This window comes from Merops nubicus, unplaced genomic scaffold (genome assembly GCF_000691845.1).
Source record: "Merops nubicus isolate BGI_N331 unplaced genomic scaffold, ASM69184v1 scaffold19576, whole genome shotgun sequence".
NCBI classification, from domain to species: domain Eukaryota; kingdom Metazoa; phylum Chordata; class Aves; order Coraciiformes; family Meropidae; genus Merops; species Merops nubicus.
In genome coordinates, this window is record NW_008613166.1 from 57,131 (window position 1) to 78,812 (window position 21,682).

At 40.5% G+C, this 21,682-nt stretch overlaps 1 protein-coding gene across 1 annotated transcript in view; it reads left to right on the forward strand.

Moving 5' to 3' along the window:
• COL4A5 (collagen, type IV, alpha 5) overlaps positions 1-19,957 on the forward strand; it is a gene marked incomplete at its 5' end in the record, with an annotated part of 55,724 nt that extends 35,767 nt beyond the window's left edge. Inside the window, 20 exons of the mRNA XM_008941825.1 lie at positions 905-1,003; positions 1,996-2,085; positions 2,811-2,950; positions 3,893-4,019; positions 5,160-5,240; positions 5,798-5,896; positions 6,441-6,491; positions 7,294-7,479; positions 9,599-9,607; positions 11,848-11,856; positions 13,188-13,321; positions 13,717-13,789; positions 13,959-14,030; positions 14,407-14,535; positions 14,812-14,910; positions 16,165-16,377; positions 16,721-16,898; positions 17,179-17,293; positions 17,712-17,884; positions 19,111-19,957. Of these exons, the coding sequence (XP_008940073.1) occupies positions 905-1,003; positions 1,996-2,085; positions 2,811-2,950; positions 3,893-4,019; positions 5,160-5,240; positions 5,798-5,896; positions 6,441-6,491; positions 7,294-7,479; positions 9,599-9,607; positions 11,848-11,856; positions 13,188-13,321; positions 13,717-13,789; positions 13,959-14,030; positions 14,407-14,535; positions 14,812-14,910; positions 16,165-16,377; positions 16,721-16,898; positions 17,179-17,293; positions 17,712-17,884; positions 19,111-19,192 (2,159 nt within the window). The remainder of the gene's footprint in view (positions 1-904; positions 1,004-1,995; positions 2,086-2,810; positions 2,951-3,892; positions 4,020-5,159; positions 5,241-5,797; positions 5,897-6,440; positions 6,492-7,293; positions 7,480-9,598; positions 9,608-11,847; positions 11,857-13,187; positions 13,322-13,716; positions 13,790-13,958; positions 14,031-14,406; positions 14,536-14,811; positions 14,911-16,164; positions 16,378-16,720; positions 16,899-17,178; positions 17,294-17,711; positions 17,885-19,110) is intronic.
• Positions 19,958-21,682: the final 1,725 nt, after the last annotated feature.

A 21,682-nucleotide genomic window follows, 5' to 3' on the forward strand; every position in this document is an offset into this window, starting at 1 on the left:
CCTTGGGCCTTTGCCTTGTAGGATGGAATTTGCACAGGTCGTCCGCTCATGAATCACTTCCAGATTCTGCCATTTGGTATCTCTGTAAGCTTACCTTCCCCTGAGCTAAATTTCATCTCTGTGTTTCTACGTGGGAAGCTGGCAGCTTGGAAGGCTTCCTCAGTTCATTCAAGTCTGTTTTCTCTCTCACTTACTGGCTTCCCCATCCTCCCCCACAAAGGGTTCCGTTGTCTCCTTTGAACTCTAATTTAGTCTTGAGAAGAGTAAAAAGATTCTACCCTAGAGAGAACCAGAATGTTGGCCCAGCTGTTACTATGCTAATTTATCTATTGTTTTAATTTTTGTGAAGCCTGGGTTAGGATCCTAACATACCTTTTTTATTCCCTTTTTTCCCCACTGTTAAGTAAGAACTGTAGAGGGCAGATTTAACAATGCCTGCTGGGCAGCACAGAGTTATTGTATGGGATAATAACCACATAAAATTTGTTAAAATCTCTCCTAAAATACCTGCATTACTTTTTATAACACATCAGTTCCAAAGTGCTTCTGGTGTAGCACTGTAATTAAACATGTATATAAATAATCTGGATGAATACAGAGAGGTCAACATGGGGTCTGCTCATCCAGAGTCCCTTCTGAATGAAGTATATTTGCATTAGTCATAAAGCTACTTTTTCCTCTACTTATGTTGTTCCTGTTCTGTAGTAATTTTAAACTTTCCAGAAGCAAAATTTTGTGTTCTGTGATACTTCTATTTGTAAAGCTAGAGGAAATTATATTTACTGGAGAAAAATCCCTATTTGGATTTTTATTCATCTATAGCTACGTCTGATCTGTTAAGGTAAAAGAAAACATACAGTAGTAGTAAGAGTAATAATAATAAAGTATATCTTTCTCCTTTGAGGTATTCCTGGTTTATCAGGACCGAAGGGTTACCAAGGTCTCCCAGGTGACCCAGGCCCACCAGGACTCAGTGGCCCCCCAGGTGTGCCAGGATTGCCAGGTAAGTAAACAGGGCCTCAGATGGACAGTTTCCATGTCTAAAAATTAGCATGTGTTTTTATCACAAGGGATTGGGTTGTTAATCCAGGTGTACCTAAGCAAAGCCAAGGGATTTACACTTAAAGCTGCAGCACGGTTTGGGGACATTCAGACTCATTACTCAAAGAGCAAGCTTGGAGCTCTTCTGAAAGACCCAAAGGCAGTTTTAAGCTGATCCCATTGAGGATTAGGGTAGCTTTTAGGATGACTGGAAAAGCACTTGCTGCTTGAGCAGGCAACGTGACTGCAGGATCTGTCAACAGGACTTGTCTGTTACGTGTGGTTATTTCTTACATTATTAGTCATTATACTCATACTTTGCAAATGGCCAAATGACTGTATTGCAAAGGCTTTCTGGGTGGGACATCTTTGCTTTAAAGAACTGCAAGGATCAAGAAAATTAATTCCTACAAAATCTTCCTACAGCTATAACAATTTATCTGAAATCCTGAATCTTTGCTCCCTATGTCTAGTGTAGGTCTTGGTCTAAATACCTTGTTGGATTTGGGGAATTTTTTTTAATGACCCAGGACTCAAACTAGTTTGAACACTGTAGCATTCAATTTACTTCTGTAGCAGAAGCTCCCACATACCTATTGCAGAGAAGAAAGAGATAATAAGGCATTCATTCTGCAGAACAGCTCATAAGAGACCAAGTCACACCAGTTCTAAACTGTTTTAGATGGTTACTAGATCATGAACTGAGATTTAACTCATTTTATTAATCTTCAAAACAAAGAAGAAATTGCCCTCATCAAATTGGAACAAACTGAAGATATTTAATATTTCACTACAAATTGGTGTGAAAAAGCATGCAGGAGCAGTATGAGGCCTAAAGCAACTCCAAAGCTTATGCCTTTGTAATTAGATGACAAACATATTCATCTGAGAACTCATGAATTAATGACAATCATTAAAATATTTTGATATTAACTAAAATCACAACTCTCCTAGGCATCAAGGGAGACATGGGGCTTCCTGGGCAGCCAGGACCAACAGGACCTCCCGGGTTAAAAGGTGGCATGGGAGAGATGGGCCTTCCAGGTTAGTTTCTGTGCTTGTACTTTACTTAATTTTGGCCACTGTTTTCCTTTTATATGATACAAAGGTGGATCTGTGTGTGGGGGGGGATATCTAATAATACATTTAAATGACATTGCAGGGGAGGAAATATATAAAGCCCTATGTATGTATTTGTTGAAATAGTACATAAATTGAAAATATGCATTAAAACAGAAAATGCAAATTGAAAATATATTGTAAATACATATTATTTTAACATGCTTATGGATGTAGAAGCAGAATGATCTGTATTTGGTAACTTTCATGCTTTTCTACTTTCTCAGATTCCCTTCTGTGAAAGTTCAGAAAAAACATGATTCTGTAAACCCACCTGTCAGAAAACAGACATCAGACACAAGAAAAAGGGGAAGGAGAAAGTGAATTCTATTCTTTAAAAAGATTGATGAAACAAAAGTTCCAGTTTCTGAGGGTTCTAGTATTAAATTGTGCCTAGATACTATGACAAGATATCTGGATTTGGGTAGTTCAGCAATAAAAAAAGAAAGCTTAGAAGTTTCATGCAAAGAGCCATGAGAGAGTTTTAGATTACTGGTTTAATTTGTTTTAAAAATAAAAACACATTAGGTATTTGAAGCCAGCCAGTCAACTTTTTAGTCCTTTCTAGTTCTAGTAATTTGAGTGATTTCTCTAAACCACTGCAGAAGTTTGATGTCTGTTTATAAAACTTGTGTTATACCTCTGGACAGGTCCCCCAGGGATTAAAGGCAGCCAAGGAATACCAGGGCGTCCAGGGCAGCCTGGGCCTGCAGGATTTCCTGGGTTGAAAGGGGAGAAAGGTGACCCTGGTCCTTCAGGCATTGGTATTCCTGGTCTCCCTGGACCAAAGGTACATTTACAAAATTCTTCAATTGAAAATTCCATGAGGAAAATGAGATGATGTGTTGATATATTTTTTTTAGCTATAACTTTTTTAATATATTTTGCTTAACTGTAAACACTTATATGATTATATTACTAACAAGGAGGGTTGCGTGTGGTTCGTTCTTCTCAAGTGGAAGCAAAACTTTCTAATTTTAAAGGTGAAAATATTTATATACAATTTAGTCTGGTTAAAGGAGAAAATTGTTTACCAGACCTTTCAAGCTGGGTTCAGCTAGTGGCCTTGTCTGCAGTGTGGTGCCCACTGACGTTTTGGTGGTTCGTAGGGACTTATACAATTAATGTAATTGTTCTAATGACTAATTATATAGTTAATTATTAAAAAAAAAAAGACTATGCATTTAAGAATAAATTTCTAATCTAGCACAATTACTTCTGCTTAAAATTTCTAAGTCCATATAAAATATCTGGCTTAATTTTTACCTTTATCATCCTTCCTGTCATCCACAAAAAAAGTGACAAAAAGACCTACAGAATACCTGGTAGCCTTCACTGATGCCTTACAATTGATGTCAAGTAGCAATAATATAGCAAAAACTTTGTGTGATTGAAGCTCCACAGATTGCTTGTTCTCTTCTGCATTATCATGGGGTAAAAATCTCAGTCTCCTCTGAAAGAAAATGGAATGCTTTTTTCTTTAATGTGGGCCACTTCTGAGGAAAAGCTATGATACTCTATAAAAAATTGTAGGGGAAAACTGTTTAAATCTTTACAATTGCTATTCCAAATTAATTTTCTGTGTGAGGTGGTTAACATTAACTGGACAGGAGGAGAAGTGTAGGCAATATCATGATGACCTTTTTGTGACAGTAGGACTGGGAACACACAACAAGAAGGGCTTCCCCATCTTACCAAGACTGGGTTCTTATTTCTGCTTAATGTTTTCTAGGGTGATCTTGGTTTGCCTGGATACCCAGGCAGTCCAGGCAGTAAAGGTATAGCTGGAAATCCTGGTTTGCCTGGATTTCCAGGCAGTCCAGGTGCAAAAGGAGAACCAGGCCTTCCTGGATTCCCAGGTAATTCTGAACAGGATTTTTTTTTTTTCCTATCTTCACTCTTATATTGGTATATACACCTAAACATGGTGGGCAGCTGGTGGAGGGCTGCAGCTTCCTTCAGAGTTTCTACAATCTGCTCCTTCTAAGCTTTGTGCTGTTGGGATTGTAAGTGCATGTGTAAGAGTACGTGTGTGAATACATCACTGAAGAGTGCCTTCTGAAATGATTCATCTTCTCCAAGGGGGTGTAGCAGTTGTTAGCTAATGCTCTCCACTCCCCACAGCAACCTCTTTTTCTGTTTTTCTAAAGAGAAATCCTTTTCTGAAACATAACCAGCTAGGTTTTGCACTGTTCTCTAAAAAGTATTAATAGAGCTTGTTTATGGGTATACGTCAGTTCTTTCATTCTCAGTTTAAGGAAACAAGGCTCTTACCTGTGCTGCATTCTCAGCAATAAAGGCTACTCTACAAGCATCCTTGAGCTGCTTTAGTGTAGGAAGTTAGGGAATTTAGAACAGTGTAGTCATGGCAGCAGGAAGCTTAGAAGAGAACAAAACCTGGCCATGAACCTGACAATTTTTAACCTCCTTGTCATGCCTGAAAGACTGTGAACAGTCAAAACAGTGTACTGAGACAGTATCCCAATCAAGCTCAGGTGAGGTTCAGAAAAGACAGACTGCAACAGACTGATTCGTATTCCTACCTCCCACTCAGCTCATGCTTTAGGGGTGCAAATCCACTCTGAGTTCTAAGACCATTTTTACTGAGATCCTTTTTTCAGGAAGGGAAGAGAGGACTGGGGAAGGACTATCCAACCACAGTTCATAATGCTTTCAATTTGCTGTCAAGCAGAAATACCTGTCCCTAAAATGGTAATTTCCTACCAGACTGCCAGACTCAGTGTCCTTGACCACAGGCACTTAACAATTAAGACAGTCTTGAGAGTAGCAGTAAGAATGGCTGTACTAGTATGTTTTATTTCTGTACATTCTTTGCTTTATAATTAATCTCCTTTGTAAATCTGCAAAACGAGCATAAATACAGTATCTTGATACAATTAGCTCATCTGTTACTCAGGGCATTTCACATTATAGCATTTCAAGATCTGCTGAAAATGTAGTGTTGTGCTGAATTTGACTGAAATGCCCATACTCTACAGGAACACCAGGAATTCCAGGACCAAAAGGTATTGAGGGGCCTCCAGGTAATCCTGGCCTGCCTGGACCACCTGGGCCAGTAGGTGAGCATGAACAGCCAAGGTCAGCTGCTTCTGTGGAAACCATAACATGTGAAGCCACTTCCTTTGTATTCTTATCTTTCTAACATCCTGGAAATGCATTTTTATATATATGGAGGCTCAAACACCACTGCACACACTTAGTTCACTGAGTTTAAACAGAAAATACATTTTTAGCTTTCTTTTGATGAGCTGTCTGCTGTCATAGTCATATCATTAGCTATTGAAACAAGAAGTTGGCTGTCTCAGTATTTACCACTTTTATTTACGTTAAGCACTCCAGTAGTCTAACCTGTTTTTATAGGAGCAAAATTCTAATTTATTCTAAAGGGAGCCTTTATATTATTTTAGCAAACACTCACTGCTTTAAAGGTCACAGGCCTTAAAAGCCTTTTCTAAATTGTCAGGGAGGAGAGAGAGGAAGGTGTTAATTTTAAGAGTACACCTTTGTAAATTTGTTAGTATGTTGTCACACTTTCAGATTCAGATGGGGGTGGGAGTTGCCTTTTTCTGTTGTAGGTTGGGCATTACCATGCTAATGTGTTCTGTCCCCCTTTCAGGTGATGTTGGTCGTCCTGGCCCTCCTGGTCCTTCAGGGGAGAAGGGACAGCCTGGTCGAGATGGCATCCCTGGGCCAGCTGGTCAGAAGGGTGAACCAGGTTAGGTATCCTTCTGTTTTTCTCCTCTTCACTCTGCATTGTGATGTCTTACTCTCTCTGTTCTTTTTTTCCTGTAACTGCCCATACACCTTCAAAGCTGCTACTGTGCTTCCCAGCTGCTGGGTGGGTCACAAAGGGTGCTGTCAAGCTGCCAGTGAAGCACAGGACCAGAATTCAATCAGCTCTTAGATTTGTATTGCCCATCTTCAACACCAGCCCCTTTCCCTGTATTCCACTGTAGCTGGATTGCCTCAGCTCAGTTACAGACTGGAGAGACAGTGTAATGTCTGCCTTGAAAGTAGAACCCTAACCAAAAATGCAAATGTATTAAACTCCCAAAATCTGAAAGAGCATCTTGTGAATAAATGGGAATACTTAAGAAAGTTAGAGATGCATTTTGTAGCAAAACCTCTAGCTTTGGTGTCAGCTGAGTGAATGACAATCCTGGTATTCTCAAGGAATCAGAGATTCTCAGCCTCATATTCCTATTCCTGGAGACCTGAAAACTAAGTGTTCATCATTAACTGAATCTCTTTCTTTTCAGGTCTACCAGGTTTTGGGCGCCCAGGACCTCCAGGACTCCCAGGATTGTCAGGTAAAGTTTCTCTGTTGTTCTTTGTTAAAAAGATTGAATGTAAATATATCTATACAGCTAAAAAAGAAGGGCATGTTGTATATTCTGCAACAAACGAATGCCATAGCAACAACTAAAATAACATCTTTATTCTCAGCACACCGTTTTCAATTAACCACGGTAATAAAAACACTCATTACTGACTACTGGATTTTGTAAATTGGTAATTACACAGATAGAATAAATCCACACAGGACAATAGTCTAGTGCATTGTGTGGAATTTTGCTGATTTGTCTCAGCAAATAAAGCATTCATACAACAGATGACAAATGAGGCTGTTTTGAAAATGTATCTGCTTATCTTTTTAAAAACAACTTCACCACCTAAGTTCTATTACTTTCCAGTAGCATTAAAGCTCTCAAATTCCTCAAGCTTGTTTGAAAATTTTGCAAGTGCAGCTCAACTTCCAGCAGTGTCTCAAAAAATCAAGTCTTCAATATTGACAGATTTCTTCACAGAAAGCATTGCTTGTAGGCTTACGAACTTGGAGGGTGGTTATGAATTACAGCATCACTGAGCAGTAAGGTGAAACTCAGTAAGACCTTTTAACATGTAGGAAGCTATAGCACTTTCTCCTGCAAGAATGAATAGCCCTAACACTTTTCTGAATGTTAGACCAGCGTCTCACTGTGCAAATGAGGTGAGTTGTGGCCAGAGCTCACCTTCTGCAAGAGAGGGAAATGACTCCACAGATGGACATTTGGACTTTTGTGTGTGTCAATTTGTAACAGTATTCTTAAATACATGTGTTTGGGTTTACAGGGCAAAAAGGAGAACTGGGGTTACCTGGCCCACCAGGGCCACCTGGACTTCCAGGTCTGAAAGGAGAACCAGGTTTCCAGGGATTCCCTGGTCTACAGGGTCCACCAGGTCCACCGGGATCACCAGGGCCACCTTTGGAAGGTCCTAAGGGTAGCCCTGGCCCACCAGGTGTTCCAGGAAGGCCAGGTAAGAGCGTGATCCATAGCTGTCCACATCCACCAGTACTTTCATATTTTGCTGGTAGGTTATCAGCCTTTAAACTTCCTCCGTTTATTTGGATGGATTAAGTTCCACCCTCATGGCTTACATCTTAATGTTTGTGGGCAACCGGAGGATCTTGTTGCCAAAAGTAAGTCTCTAAAAATAAACCAGCCCCAGTTTCTGTTAATTTCTGATACCTGGCAGCAAAACTGTGCCGCGTTACTAGCCGGGCGAGTCTCCGCATGCTGTCACAGTAATCCTCTAGCGCACGGTACCGGCTCCTCAACATCTGACACCTTGGCAGCTCTCTCACCTGATCAGCAAACCTCATCGTGCACAAAAACCCAAATGTAACAAACCCCATCATTGTCAGAGTCATGAAAATCAAATTCACACTAGCATCCCAGCATGATCCAATCGGATAGCTGCCTCCTCATCTTCGTGTCATGTAACATCCGGCCTTGCTCCATTGTGTCCCGTGGCTCCCATGGACCCAGTGCACCATCATGCCGTGTTCATCCTGCCATTCCATGTTTGCATTTTGTTCCTGCATCAACTAATTCTGGGAATGAAAAAAAAAAACACTATACTGAGTTAACATTGCTGAGCAGCTCCCCGGCATCTATTAGAATTTGAGTTAGATTTGTGTCCTAGAATGTTTATTTGCATTTAGATACTGCTCTTGAAAAATCTAACTTTAAATCTAACTGAACTTGCCACAGCTCTGGCTCAGTCTTATTGCTCTGGACTATCTTGAGTCCAGAAATACTTTGCCACCAGTAAGACTCATCTCACTTAACAGGATTAACATTATAGGAGAGATGGATTTTTCTGTTAGTCAAAGAATTGTTTCAGGAAATTTAGTTTTGAGTTAGTACATTTGTAAAATAGCTGGTACATGTTCATTTTGGAGAATTTAGTTTTGCAATACACACTTGAAAAGATTTTAAGATTCTCTTTTTCTTCATGTTTACTTCTGATACAGGAGGAGGGACTCCCACTGAAAAACATTTTTAGAATGGAATTTTATCAAAACATTTTCACTAGAACTAGAATTGAGTTATATTTGTTTATTCTCAATGGCAGCATGAGCTTTTCTCATGTGCAGATTAGGCCTTGAACTCATCTGTGCTAACTGTGCATTTGAAAAATGAGTCAATAGAAACATTTGGTTTTAATTTGTAACACCTTAAAACTGGGGTAAACCAACAAAGCAGCTCCTGACGTATAAAAAAACTACCAAGTGAGATGCTATGCTCAGCTGTTGCTTTAGTGTTTTTACAAAGCTCCTTGTCCTGTTCACACTTCTTTGTATAAATTGGGTGCTTACTGACTGAGCAGCTGGGAGGCAGAGGATGGTAGGACTCACTTTCTGCAGGTTTATGAGCATTGGCAGGGGGGGAAACAAACAGTGAGGTTCTGCTCAGCCATGTTCTCTCTCTCTCTTTCTCTTTTTCTCTTATTTCCATTTTTGTTGCATGCAATGTATAAAGTGAAGCATTTGTTTTGCTCAGTTATGCGTGAACTAATGTGGATAAACCAAACTATTATTGCAGTTCTGGTACAATCAGCACTCCAGCCTTTTGTTTCTAGTGATAACACAGTCCATTGTTGGAACGCTGATTTTGTAACATTTCAACATAAGGCAGTTAGTCATAAAAGCAGCTGTGGGGCTGTCAAATTACCCCCCTTCTAAGGACATAAATAAAACCAGGAGCACTGTATATACTGTTTGTTGTTGACTTCTGGGTATGTTCTAAGATTAATAAAAGTGATGAAGTTGAACATTATGTAGCTCTCTGGCTTCAGCTGAGTTGCTCCTAAAACAAATGTTGATAGAGGGTGTTGGAATGGATGTATTAATTCATTATAAAATTGAGCCAATTTCCAGGGCAACACAGCACTGCTGTTACTCCACATGTCTATTTTAATTGCTATGAATAATAGTTTGGTGTTTTGCATACTGTATGTAAAGGAATATTGAGCTAAATCTAAAAAGAAAGGTTTAGTTGAATATGTTAGCTTGTTGATATTTCTAACAATTTTGATGTTTTTCCCCTTGTTCTAATGATGACCTTGGTGAACTCTGACCCCCTCCTCCCAGGTCCCTCAGGTTAGCCCCTTAACTCCAAAATAATAACTTTGCATGAAAATGAATGTATATACTTCTGTAGTGTCTAATTGTAGATACACCGAGTCATTTTTCAGACATACCTTCTAATTTGTGGTAGAAAAGAAAAGCTCAGAGCTGGCTTTAAGACTCTTCCTCTGTTTTTGTAGGACTGACACTGGAAAGACAATAGTGTTGCTCTCCTCATGGTGTAAGATCATGTGGGTCCAGATTTGCAAGGCTTTTTTTTTTTTTGTAAAGTCCCCAACTCTGAAACTTGTTTCAACATTTTGTTCTCAATATGGTTGAAAAATATAAACTGGTTTTCATCTTTTTTAAAGAAGCATATTGTGCTGTCCTCCCATGTCTTTGCTGTGTAATTGTGTTTTGCTGCTTGGGCAAGTGACAGTATTCATTTTTGTAACACCTGCTACTGCTGATTTTGGACACTCTCAAGTGACTCAAATAAATTAGATGCTTCTTTCATACCAACAGTGTCCACAGGGAAATTTATACAGAGGAACAGTGGTGCTTTACATTCCCAACTTAGAGCATTGTAACTTTCCAGTGGAGAGAAACCCCAATTACCATTCTTTTGCTTCATCAGCACATTTAGAGAAAATGAGGAAAGCTCTTCCTTTAACATGTATTTAATGAAAATGAAGTATAGAGCCCTCCCCTCCCTAACACTAGACCCGTGGAACAGGATTGGTAAGAACATGGTCATTTTCACAAGCTTATCATAATTTTAGCCACCAGGCTAATTTTAGCTTGTGTGGCACAAGCTGGCTCTTGGAAAGATTTTTAACATGGAAATGACTTGGTATATCTCTTTAATAATAATGACATCTTTAGGTTTTGCTATGATGACTTCCAGGAAGCAGAGAACTGTCATGAAAATTCAATAAAGGAACACATTTGAGTTTTTTGTGTGCTGTCCTAAGCACTGTGAGGTAGCAAATGTGGTAGCCCCTGATGTTTGAATCCTAGCTTTATGCAATTGTGTAAAGCAATGGATGTGGCTTTACCTTTTAATTAAACTGTGGTTACACAAGCAGTCACCACACTTCCAAAAAGGGGTACACTGAGAGGAACTTACCAATTGCTTCATGTTTTGTTCCACTCTGTGACTGTGCTCAGCCAGAATTCAATAATCAGCAAGTACAGAACAGATTTATAAATCATAGCAAAACTTACCTCACAGTGAAATGTAGTTTATAAGTACTTAAAAGTAACAATGAAATGTCCATGTCATTATTTTTAACAATTGTATTATGGTTAGTATTTAAAATAATTTACTAGATATGTAAGAAATAGTGCATTGAGGTAAACCTGAGATGTATTTATTGTAGTTTTTAGCTGTAAATTGCATGAAAATCATTTCACTGACATGAAAGATGCAAGTGGCACAGGAGGTAAAATATGTATTAATTCAGGAGCATGGTAAGAACAACCAGCTTACCTTTTGAAGAAGGACTTTTACATGATTTTTCTAAAGATGTTATCACATGCCATTCTCTGTAATAACCTTGAATAGGTAAATTGGGATATTGGGGTATTTTTGTCAAGAAAAAATAATGCAAATAGTAAAGACAAATTCTAAATTTCTAAGTTCTGCTGTATTTTTGCTTATGGCATTTGCAGTGCTGTCAACCCATGTTAATCCTGCTTATCATTTTGAGGGGGGTATAAGCCTGCTTTCCAGTCCTAGAATTGTATTCACAGATAGTTGAGGCTCATAGCTAATTAGTGGTGATAAGTCCTTCTGTTAATCACACTTGCCCAAAGCATGCCACTTGCCATTCACAATTTACCTGCACTTTGCCAAGTGCCAGGCCCTGTCATGGGGTATATTGTCAGTGAAATGGTTACACAGTCCAAACCCCATTGTGAGTACTCAGGACTAACCAGTCACAGGCCCCAGCTGTAATGTTGAAGCAATAACACATCCTTCAGTAAAGCTTTAAGTTAGCTGTTAAATGAAGTGTCAAATTAGTCTTAGTAGAGCCTGGTCACCAGAATAACTTGTATCTGAAAATACGTTCCATTGTGTATTCATGTATGGTTTTATGCATGCATGTGGATTATACTGTAAATACAAAATATGCTGGTGAAATGGGTTGTTGTGTAGTGTTTATGCTGTCATCTGTACTATTTCTAACTAGTAATCTTGTTTTGTACTGTGTGATGTCTGACCCTTCTAACATCGATCATTGGGCTTTGGTGAACTCTGATCCTTCCAGGTCCTCCAGGTTAGACTCTTACCTCGGTCACTTTATTTTACTGCGTTGCACTTGATGTAAGAGAAATGGATGTTTGTCTGTAATTCTGTGATTATCTTTTTAAGGACTCTGGTCAGCCTGCGGGTCGTGTGTGTTTGATTAGCATGCCTCAGATGGTAACCTGTTACTGTTTTGCATGTGTACAGTGTTAGACCAGTATGAAAAAGCAAAACGAGCACAGAAAGTCCTTGCATGATGGGATGATTTGTGTAGCTGAAACTGCTACAGGATGTGTGTGAAATCTGGTACAAAAAATGCTGTTGATGTAAAAGGAAAAAATCTGGAAGGAAAACCTTACTCAGATTTGCATGCAGAAATACAGCTCATCAAATTTATCCACTGAATATAGACTATGAGGATGTCAAAGGAGGTGTTAAATTATTCGAGGCTGCAGAATTTAAAATCCAGCACACTGATGAATGGTGTTAAATTTGTTGTACTGCTTGTTGTACTACAGAGGAGACTGTCATAGCACTGTCCTGCAAAGGGATCCTTTTGTTAATCGTTATGAGACCTGTAAAATGTTATTAGCTGATGCTGCTCTTGCTTACAGTTTGTTTTGCCACAAATTAATGTTGGTTACCTTCCATTTAGATGGTGTCATAAAGGTGGGGGTCTCATCTTTCAGTTCTCCAAACACCTAAGTTTCTTTTAAATCCACTGCTTTGCTTTAGATTAATGTGGCTGCAGCAAAGGGAAAATATTTTAAAAACAGCCCAGTTCCTCTTTTGGATTTACACAGCATGATTCTACTAAAGACAGACAAATCAGTTTAAGGGAGAGACACCTGACATAAGGAAGTTTCTGCAACTGAGATTATGAAGGCCAGGCAGAATGATGGGCTTCCTGCTGCCCAGCAGCCAGTAGATGGTATCTCTCTGGTCCTCAGCGGGTATGTCAAATTCCAACAGCAAAAAAGCAGCACTATTTACAATGTTCTTTCTAAAGACATTCAATCTGTTAAGACAGCACTTAAGAGATGGTGAATATAATGCAAGTCAGCAGAAGAGGGATATTTGTACCATCTAATTTTGGGTTTCTTGGCTCCTACTAAAGGCACCTGTCTGGTCACTGGTAACTTTCTAACACAGATGAGTTGTACTGCCTTCTGGAAAGACCTGCTTCTCTTCAGCAGCTAGATAAGGAGCCTTGCTTCCTGATTTGGGTAGTACAAACAATCCTTGTTTTTTCTAAAGTCAAGCCAAAATAACCTTTTTTTTTTTTTTCACACTGAAGGCACAAACTTGGAGAGGATGGGTTGGTATGTACTGATACATGCATATTTGTTCTGCAATGTTAAGGTCCACCAGGCCCAGAAGGTCCACGAGGGCCACCAGGCACCGGAGGACTTAAAGGGGAAAAAGGGAACCCAGGCCAACCTGGCCCACCTGGCCTGACTGGTCCAAAGGGAGATCAAGGACCACCTGGACGCCAGGTAGGACAAGAAATGGAGTCTTCCCCCTGGTTCATTTTTTAAATGCAGTAAAAATTGAGTATGTGTGGGTGGAATATGCAGTTTGTCATAGTAAAACAAAAACCAAAATGTGGTAGCTAACACCCTGGCTTGTAGCAAGTAAAGAGTCTCTTCCTTAATTATCCTCCAGTATCTGGGCAGGATGTCCCCATTGTGGTCCTGTGGGAGCTGGAGCTGTCAAAGCACACCCCATGTCTGACAGCACCCCGTGCAGTGAGCACAGCACATGGCCTCAGCCCTTCAGGCACTAGTCCAGAGCCCCAAAGCATGCTCCCTTGTCCCCCAGCCACTTCTGCTGTCTGTTTTTCTGGAACTGCTGAGGAGATGAGTGACTAACGTGCTGCTGTTGTGTTCAGGGGGATCCTGGGCGTCCAGGCCTGAACGGAATGAAGGGCGACCCGGGGGTTCCCGGCGTGCCAGGATTCCCAGGTATTTAACTACCTATTCCCAAGTATTTAACTGGCATTTCAAGTTAAAGCCTCCAGAAGGAGTAACAGCTCCTTGGGGAGAAAAGCAGCCTGATTTGGGCAATTCCTGCAGCAGATCTTGTAAGACAAGGGTGTTCTTTCACTGTGTAACTGTGCATTTGCTGTTTCAGGTATGAAGGGGCCCACTGGACCTGCAGGACCCGCTGGCCTCCCGGGCAGTCAGGGGCTGCCAGGCCCACCAGGTAGGAGTCCTGGGCAGCAGTACTGTCTCTTTTGCTCCCTGCCAGGAGAATGTGTTACACATATGTAGGACAGGGTGGGTCTCAGCAAGCAATGAAAGTAAAGCGAGCAACAGCTTCAACACAATTCCAGGCTATAATTTTTAGCCCTACAGGTAGTCCTAATACATTTTATATTCTGTATCCAGTCTACATGGATTAACCACTGTAAGAACTGTTCCTTGTGGAGAGTCACCAAGGGCACTTTTTTGCCTCATATATACACTTGCTTTTTGCATTGATAGAGCTTTTGGCTTCTGACTCTGCAATAAATAACAGAAACTGTTTGTAATGCTCTCACCCACCTTGGTTTATCTAATACTAAGCTGCTTTCCCTCAGGTCCACCAGGTTTACCAGGTACCATTGGACGAAGCATTGTCATCAAAGGTGACCCTGGTCCCCCGGGTCCTCCAGGACACCCTGGGTCGAAAGGGCCACCTGGATTGCCAGGGCCACAGGGATTGCCAGGTATGGTCCTAGGTGGCTGCAGAGAAAATGACTAAGAAGTGCAGCTGACTGCAGGTTGCAATGCAAGAGTCTCTTGGCATAGGCTGCAGAGACAGGTTCCCAAAGTCAGCAAGAGCTAACAGATAAATGTAGGGTTCTACCATATCCATCTGGTTAAATGGTCTGTTCTTGTCTAATGTATCATGAGGAAACCATAGATGAGTCCCCGAAAACTTAAAAGTTTCTGTAGCGAGATTTCAAGAGCTGTTATTTCAGTTATGCATTTGTCTGTTCCAGGTCCAATTGGTCTTCCTGGTGACCCAGGGCGAGATGGACTACCTGGTTTTGATGGCCCAGCAGGACGTAAAGGAGAGAGAGGTCTTCCTGGCCAACCAGGTATGGTGTTCATCCTGTCAGGACCCAGTGGAAAAAGAGACGTTCCCTTTGCTACGGGAAGGCTAATACTGGAAAGTGGGGTCTTTGTCTCATGGAAGTAATAATAAAAGTACAATTTTAGGGTTTGCTTAACACAAAGATATTACAGGCAGCTGAACATACTTGGTTTGGAATATTCTTGGAACCAACACATTGCTGAATGATGTTGCAAAGTGCTTTCTGTCAAGCTTAAAGGCGAGCCCCTTTGTGGCACAAGTGATACACAGGAGATAGTGAAGACAGTAAGAAATAGAAAAGAGAGATGAGTAAACCAGATTTTAATTGTCAGTGAATGGGGAAGAACAGACTTCATAAAGGAAAGAATTTCACCAAAGGCAAAGATCAGGCTACCATGCACCAATTGCTGCATTATGATTTGAGAAAAGAAATCAGACTAGGCACTGGGGCAGTGTTCTAATGATACATGTTGAGCAGTTATATATTTGTAACTTGTGCAAAAAAGTGTTAGAATATAAACAGTTAAAACAGTACAAAAATCCACAGTGCCTTTTTTCTTTTTTCTCTGAGTAGCTCTGTGAAATTTGTTAGCATTGTTGTAGTGAAAAAATGTAAATAATGACGACTTTGGAATAACATAGTCTAAATATTTGTAGTTATATTTCCTAATATTTTTGCCATTCAAGAACAAATGCCTTTTCTGATATCTTTCTCAGTCACATGACTCATTCTTGCTCTCATTCAAGGTGGTTGTAGCCTTTTCCAACTTTTTGTAACCTCTTCCAAAACTGACTGCAGCTTTTTTATCCACTTTGGTGGGTTCTGGCTCACGTGTTATCATAGCATGCCCTGGAGCGACACTTGCTTCTGTTTCTGGCTCTGCCTGGTTTTTTGTGTGATCTTGAACAAGATGTTTGAACATTATCTTATTAAGCTTCCTACATAGATTAATAGATTTTGGAACTGCAGTTGTTTCCTTAGTGCCTCACAGCTCTGACTGTATTTAACTTTGCAATACCCCTACAACACAGGGAAGCTGCACTGTAATTTTGTGACTAGCTATGACAGCCTCAGTGACTGAACCAAGCTGACATGAAAAAATAATCTGAGGAAAATAGTGTTAGCAGATAGCAGCTCCCCCAACTCACAAGCACCTGAATCACAAGACCGTGCTGCCTTTCCCAGCTACATTAGTCCTAAAAGAGCAAGAAATGGTGTTAATTAATGCTCTGTGTTGTCCTTCTGTCATGTGAATAGGTTCACGAGGAATACAGGGACCTCCTGGCCCCGACGGTTTACAAGGCCCACCCGGTCCCCCTGGCACAGCTTCTGTTGCTCATGGATTCCTTATAACACGGCACAGCCAGACCAGGGACACCCCACTATGTCCACAGGGAACAGCACGAATATATGACGGATTCTCTCTTCTCTATGTGCAAGGAAATGAGAGAGCACATGGCCAGGATTTGGGTGAGATCTCCTGTATGCTCTGTCTTTAAGGGGAAAGAGGTTGTAGCTGCTTTTTCAAACACAAACAAAAGGTATGACAGTTTTAGAGGTTGCTTAGGTGAGGATGGGGACTGTATATCTTGTAATAAGGTCTACTACCTCCAGAGGTTGCACACTGTGATTCAGGGTGAAAGAATGTAAACCAAAGCTGAGAAGTTAAGTTTTCTGCTTCTGACAATTTGATAGCACGTGCTGTGCACTCAGGTGGAGAGGAACGATACACAATCACTGCACTCAAAGAACTGCTACAAAAACCAATGAAGTGCAAACTTTGCTGTCACATTTTATGTCTCTTACTCCACAGGCACCGCTGGGAGCTGTCTTAGACGTTTCAGCACCATGCCCTTCATGTTCTGCAACATCAACAACGTCTGTAACTTTGCATCAAGGAACGACTACTCCTACTGGCTGTCGACTCCGGAGCCGATGCCGATGAGCATGGAGCCACTGACTGGGCAGAGCATCCAGCCCTTCATCAGCCGGTGAGACAGCGCGGCTCTCGGGCCTCCCCTCCAGCATCTGCAAGAACAGAACCTCTTGGCCTGGGATTTCTAGCATGTGGGTTGGATATTGGGAGATGAATCTGCCGTGTTTTGCTCTGAGAAAGCCTAGGAAAATAGCTTGTTTTAAAGTATCTGTCTTAAAAGGCCTGTCTACATGCAGCAGTGGTAATTAGAGGATGAAAGGTGGTAAGAGCTCTCAAAACATACTCCTATTATATTTTAATATCACACATTTCTCTGATACTTTCTCTGAATCCAGATGTGTTGTGTGTGAAGCTCCTGCTATGGTGATAGCTGTCCACAGTCAGACCATTCAGATTCCTTCGTGTCCTCCAGGATGGGACTCCCTTTGGATTGGTTACTCCTTCATGATGGTAAGAACTGCCTCCTACTCCAGAATTGGCTCATACCCACTTGTCCTCAACTAGCCGCTTTAGGCCTTTAAGAACTACAGTGGTTGTCATTGGAAAGCCTTGACTTTCAACTACTAACCATGGTCACCAAGATTAACAGTGATTTCCCAGTAAACGCAGCCCACTGTAACTGGTATTTATGGAGGTATCTGACACCACGTTAGGATCACAGAATGCTTTGAGTTGCAAGGGACCTCAAAAGGTCACCCAGTCCAACCCCCCTGCAGTAAGCAGGGACATGCCCAAGTAGAGCAGGTTGCATTATCTCAACCAAGAACGAGCAGTGGCTCTTTGAGCAGTTGAGTGCTGCACTGTTTCATTTTTAGCACCTTCTGTAAGACTCGTGTGTGTGTGTTTCTTCCCTGCACGCCGACACCAGCACACCAGTGCTGGGGCAGAGGGCTCTGGACAGGCCTTGGCATCGCCTGGATCCTGTCTGGAGGAATTCCGCTCGGCTCCCTTCATCGAGTGCCACGGTCGTGGCACCTGCAATTACTACGCCAACTCCTACAGCTTCTGGCTGGCAACTGTAGAGGTGTCAGAAATGTTCAGGTGAGAAAACCTTTCTCTTGCATGTTGCTTTCTTCCAGAATGAAAACTTTGGAAACTGTGTTTCTTCTGAAGATCAAAACGTGATTTGTTTACAGGGGCACAGGGAAATAATTTAGCTGATTTTTCCCCCTCACAACCAGTTTTTCAAGTGTTTCCTTGTTAAGACTTTATATTATGTAAAAACTTGCTAGGGCACATTCTGTTTTGCAAGGAGTCAGGTTCTTTTTATGTCAATTCTTATTTGCATTTAGTAGTGCCTTCTCTGAAGGTGGTCCTACTGTAGTTACTGTATTTGAAGCCTAAAAGGTAAATTTGGTTGTTGTTTTTTTTCTTGCCAGGCCTTTCAATAGATTCAAATATTTGAAAAGATAGTTCACAGACATACAAGGGACAGGTATGAAGGGCAAGATTAACCCCACTTAAACCTTTTAAAGCAGATATTCATATAACCTGCTTTTCTCTTGTGTGAAGGAAGTTTCATACCTCTGTGGCAAACATTTTTTCCAGTACTGTGCAGAAGAATTAGGATAACATTGTGGCTCCAAGTTGGTGTTGTGTAACGCCTACAATCATACTTCATGTGCATGAAATTATTGCAATAAACTCTTATGTTTTCAGGGTAGTTTATCAGTGGTAACTCACTAGGGAAAACTGCCTACAAATAACTACCATGCACCTTTGAGTTTTCTGTCTTTGCTATTTTCTGTCTCACATAAAACTTCCTTTTTTATTCTACTTTTTTAAAAGAAACTTTCAAGAATTGGACTTACTCTGTGTACACACATATTACATAGTTTTTTTAATATTAATCTCCCACCTCCCTACCCTTTTGAAATATAAATAATTAGGTAAATGCATCGCTTAAACACAAATCTCACTGTAGCAAATCTTTTTATGGATTTTTTAAGTATCCTTGAACTGAGAAACCCAAAGGCTACAAAAAAAAGACACCAGAAATACTGTCTCAAATCTACAAAATACACTTTCTACGCATTCTGGTGTTCGTGCTACATCATACACTAGCCTGAAGTAGGTGATCAGCACACCTTGTGTGGACCAAAATCACCTGGCGTGGAGGACATACAGAAAGATCACTCTAAAGAAAACTCTCCAACATTTCATGCTTGAGTGTTACCTTAAACTGTGAATTAAGTAAAATTTTAAAGGAACAGTTCTGTAAACAAAGCAAAAGCTAACCTAACCTCTCCTTTGTGTCTGTCACCCAGTAAACCTCAGTCAGAGACACTGAAAGCTGGAGACTTGAGGACGCGTATTAGTCGTTGTCAAGTTTGCATGAAGAAGACGTAACATCTTGGAGAACGTTTTATAAAACAGTTGAAAATTCCTAAGATGCACTGTCTTCCAGCTGCAACAATGGTGCTACTGTGCAGAAAGAAAAGAAAAAGCAAATCCAAACTGTTTTAACCATGCAAATTCAAGTGTACCTCACTCGTGTGCCAAACTAAGGGCTGTTCGGTACATACTTGACAACAGGACTAAGATGAAAGCATTGACCTCTTGGAACCAGAAACGAACACTTGAGGTTCACAAAGGATCAGAAGATGACATTTTTCATTTCTCTCCCTCTACCAAAATGGCACCTTTTTGATCAACCAAGAGAATAAAGAAAAAGACGACGCACTGAGTATGTTTAAAATAACAAGACTGCAGTTTTGAAAAACATTTTTCATGGTGCTACTAACCCTACTGTATCCCAGGTTTTTAATATGGAATTTTAAGCTTATTTCTCTTTGTAAGTAATGAAATGTGTATATTGTGTAAACACCTTTTTAGTTGAAACTTTCAGTCATTTAGAAACAAACCAGACTCTGATATAAAAATGCTTATGTCTAAAATTAAAACATATGGAAGTATTTTATTATGAAAGTTGTGGTACAGAGAGAATTTACGCCTCTTGGGCCAACCTAATCATTCAATATTTTATTTCCCTCCTCAGTTGCCAACCTGATACATTTTGGTGGGGGATGCACAATTATTCTGAAGTAATTTTGATCAGGGTTTTAAATGTTCTACACCAAGCTATCAGTGTTTTTATTTGTGCTTAGAAGTCCCTATCCACTTGAGAAAGAGGTTTTTCTTATCTTGTGAAAATACACAAAATTATTAGCGGCATTCTATATCCTTCTTTCCTGAGTGAAAGTCACATTCACATTTTAGTAATCAGTTTGGTTTAACAAAACCTGTTCCTTGGGAATAGCCAGTTACCAAAGCATTGAAGAGTATGCTTACGTGCAACCTCTCCTCTGAAGTGGTGTCATGCATTGTATCCAAAACAGCGTACACGCCAAGAAACCTTCGGAGTAAAATGAAGTGTAAGATGGTGCAAACTCTCCTATTTACAGATTAATCTTTTATGTGAATTTATACACATCCACAATGTATTTACAGTATACAGCAACTCTTGTGTATGTATAGTTCACATAAGGCCTTGAAAGATGGTGCATGCAGTCTTTCTGATGTCTTTTTGTAAGACTCCTCCTGTGTATGTCTTAAAGTGTCACTACTTGTGCAATAGCTGGAAAGTGGTCACTTGTTGTATGCATGACTGATCAGCTTCTCTGGTCAGTGCTGTGTCATTTACCTTTATGTATAAACGGAGCTCCCTGACAAAGCAAGACTATTTTTCAAGTGATGATACTTTGTTATTTTTGTTGTATATTGCCACCTCAACTATCAATACAACTTAACTTGTGAGTTAACATACTGCTTTATACAGGTGAAGTGTATTTGTTTATTGACTGCTGTTAAGTAATTTATCTGCTAATGGCTATTCATTCTTACCTTTCAGTTATTGTAAACACGGAGCATCAGAAATCTCCTGGGTTTATGCACATTTGACAAGACATAGGACTGGTGACTGACCAGGTGGCAGTGATTTATACAGTGAGATTGGTGCTGATTTCAAAAGCTTTCAACTAAGTATGAAACTGAAGTTCTTTAGTTTAAAGTGGAAAAAAAATATTAATAGCTTTGTCTTTTTTTCAATTAGCTGCAGTTTTCTGTGTTGGTAGAGAGTGGGCAATTCAGCAATGTGCATCCTTCAACTCACTTTATTTTGGTTTGCTAATGCATATAGAAATAAACTGAACCTGCTGCTACCTCCAAGTCAAGAACTTGTTACCAAAGCTGAAATAAAATAGTAAGTCTATTCTCATAAACACACAAGCCCTTATCTTACTGCTGGCTCCTCAGAAGCTTAAAATGAACATAGCAGCCTATCCATAGACCCCAAAAAGCAGAACAGATGCTAAGGTCAAGGAACTCCCAAAAAAGAGAGTTCTCCCGGCCTTCCCTACCCACCACCTTGTCTTGAGCTCACCAGCAAGAAGCGTTCATATACTGGGACCTGGGAAAGAGCAGAACGTGTTTGTTCTAGCAGTGCATAACCAGTGCTTCTCTCACAGAACAGAAAACAAAGCCCACTGAATTGAAAAGACAAGAGAAACCATTCCAGTTTAAAGTAGAGAGCACCCAGAACATCTAGTCTCGTGGCAGCTTTCAGTCCCAAACCTGTGAGACAACCACAGAAAATAAACCCATGTTGAGTAGCTGTGCTTCTGACAGATCTCTGTTCTGTTCCTGCAGCTCTCACCCTGACCTGGAGAACGGTCCTGAACCTTAATCAGCTTCAGGCTGAGATTTCCAAACAGGCTAATTTTATTAGGAGAAAAGTGGTCTAGAAAGGAAGGAGCATCTTTTAACTGAGACCTGCAGCAGAGATTTGAGAGATGCTGGTTTAATCCCCATCACACATTCTGTGCCTTAGAGCAGGTAAAT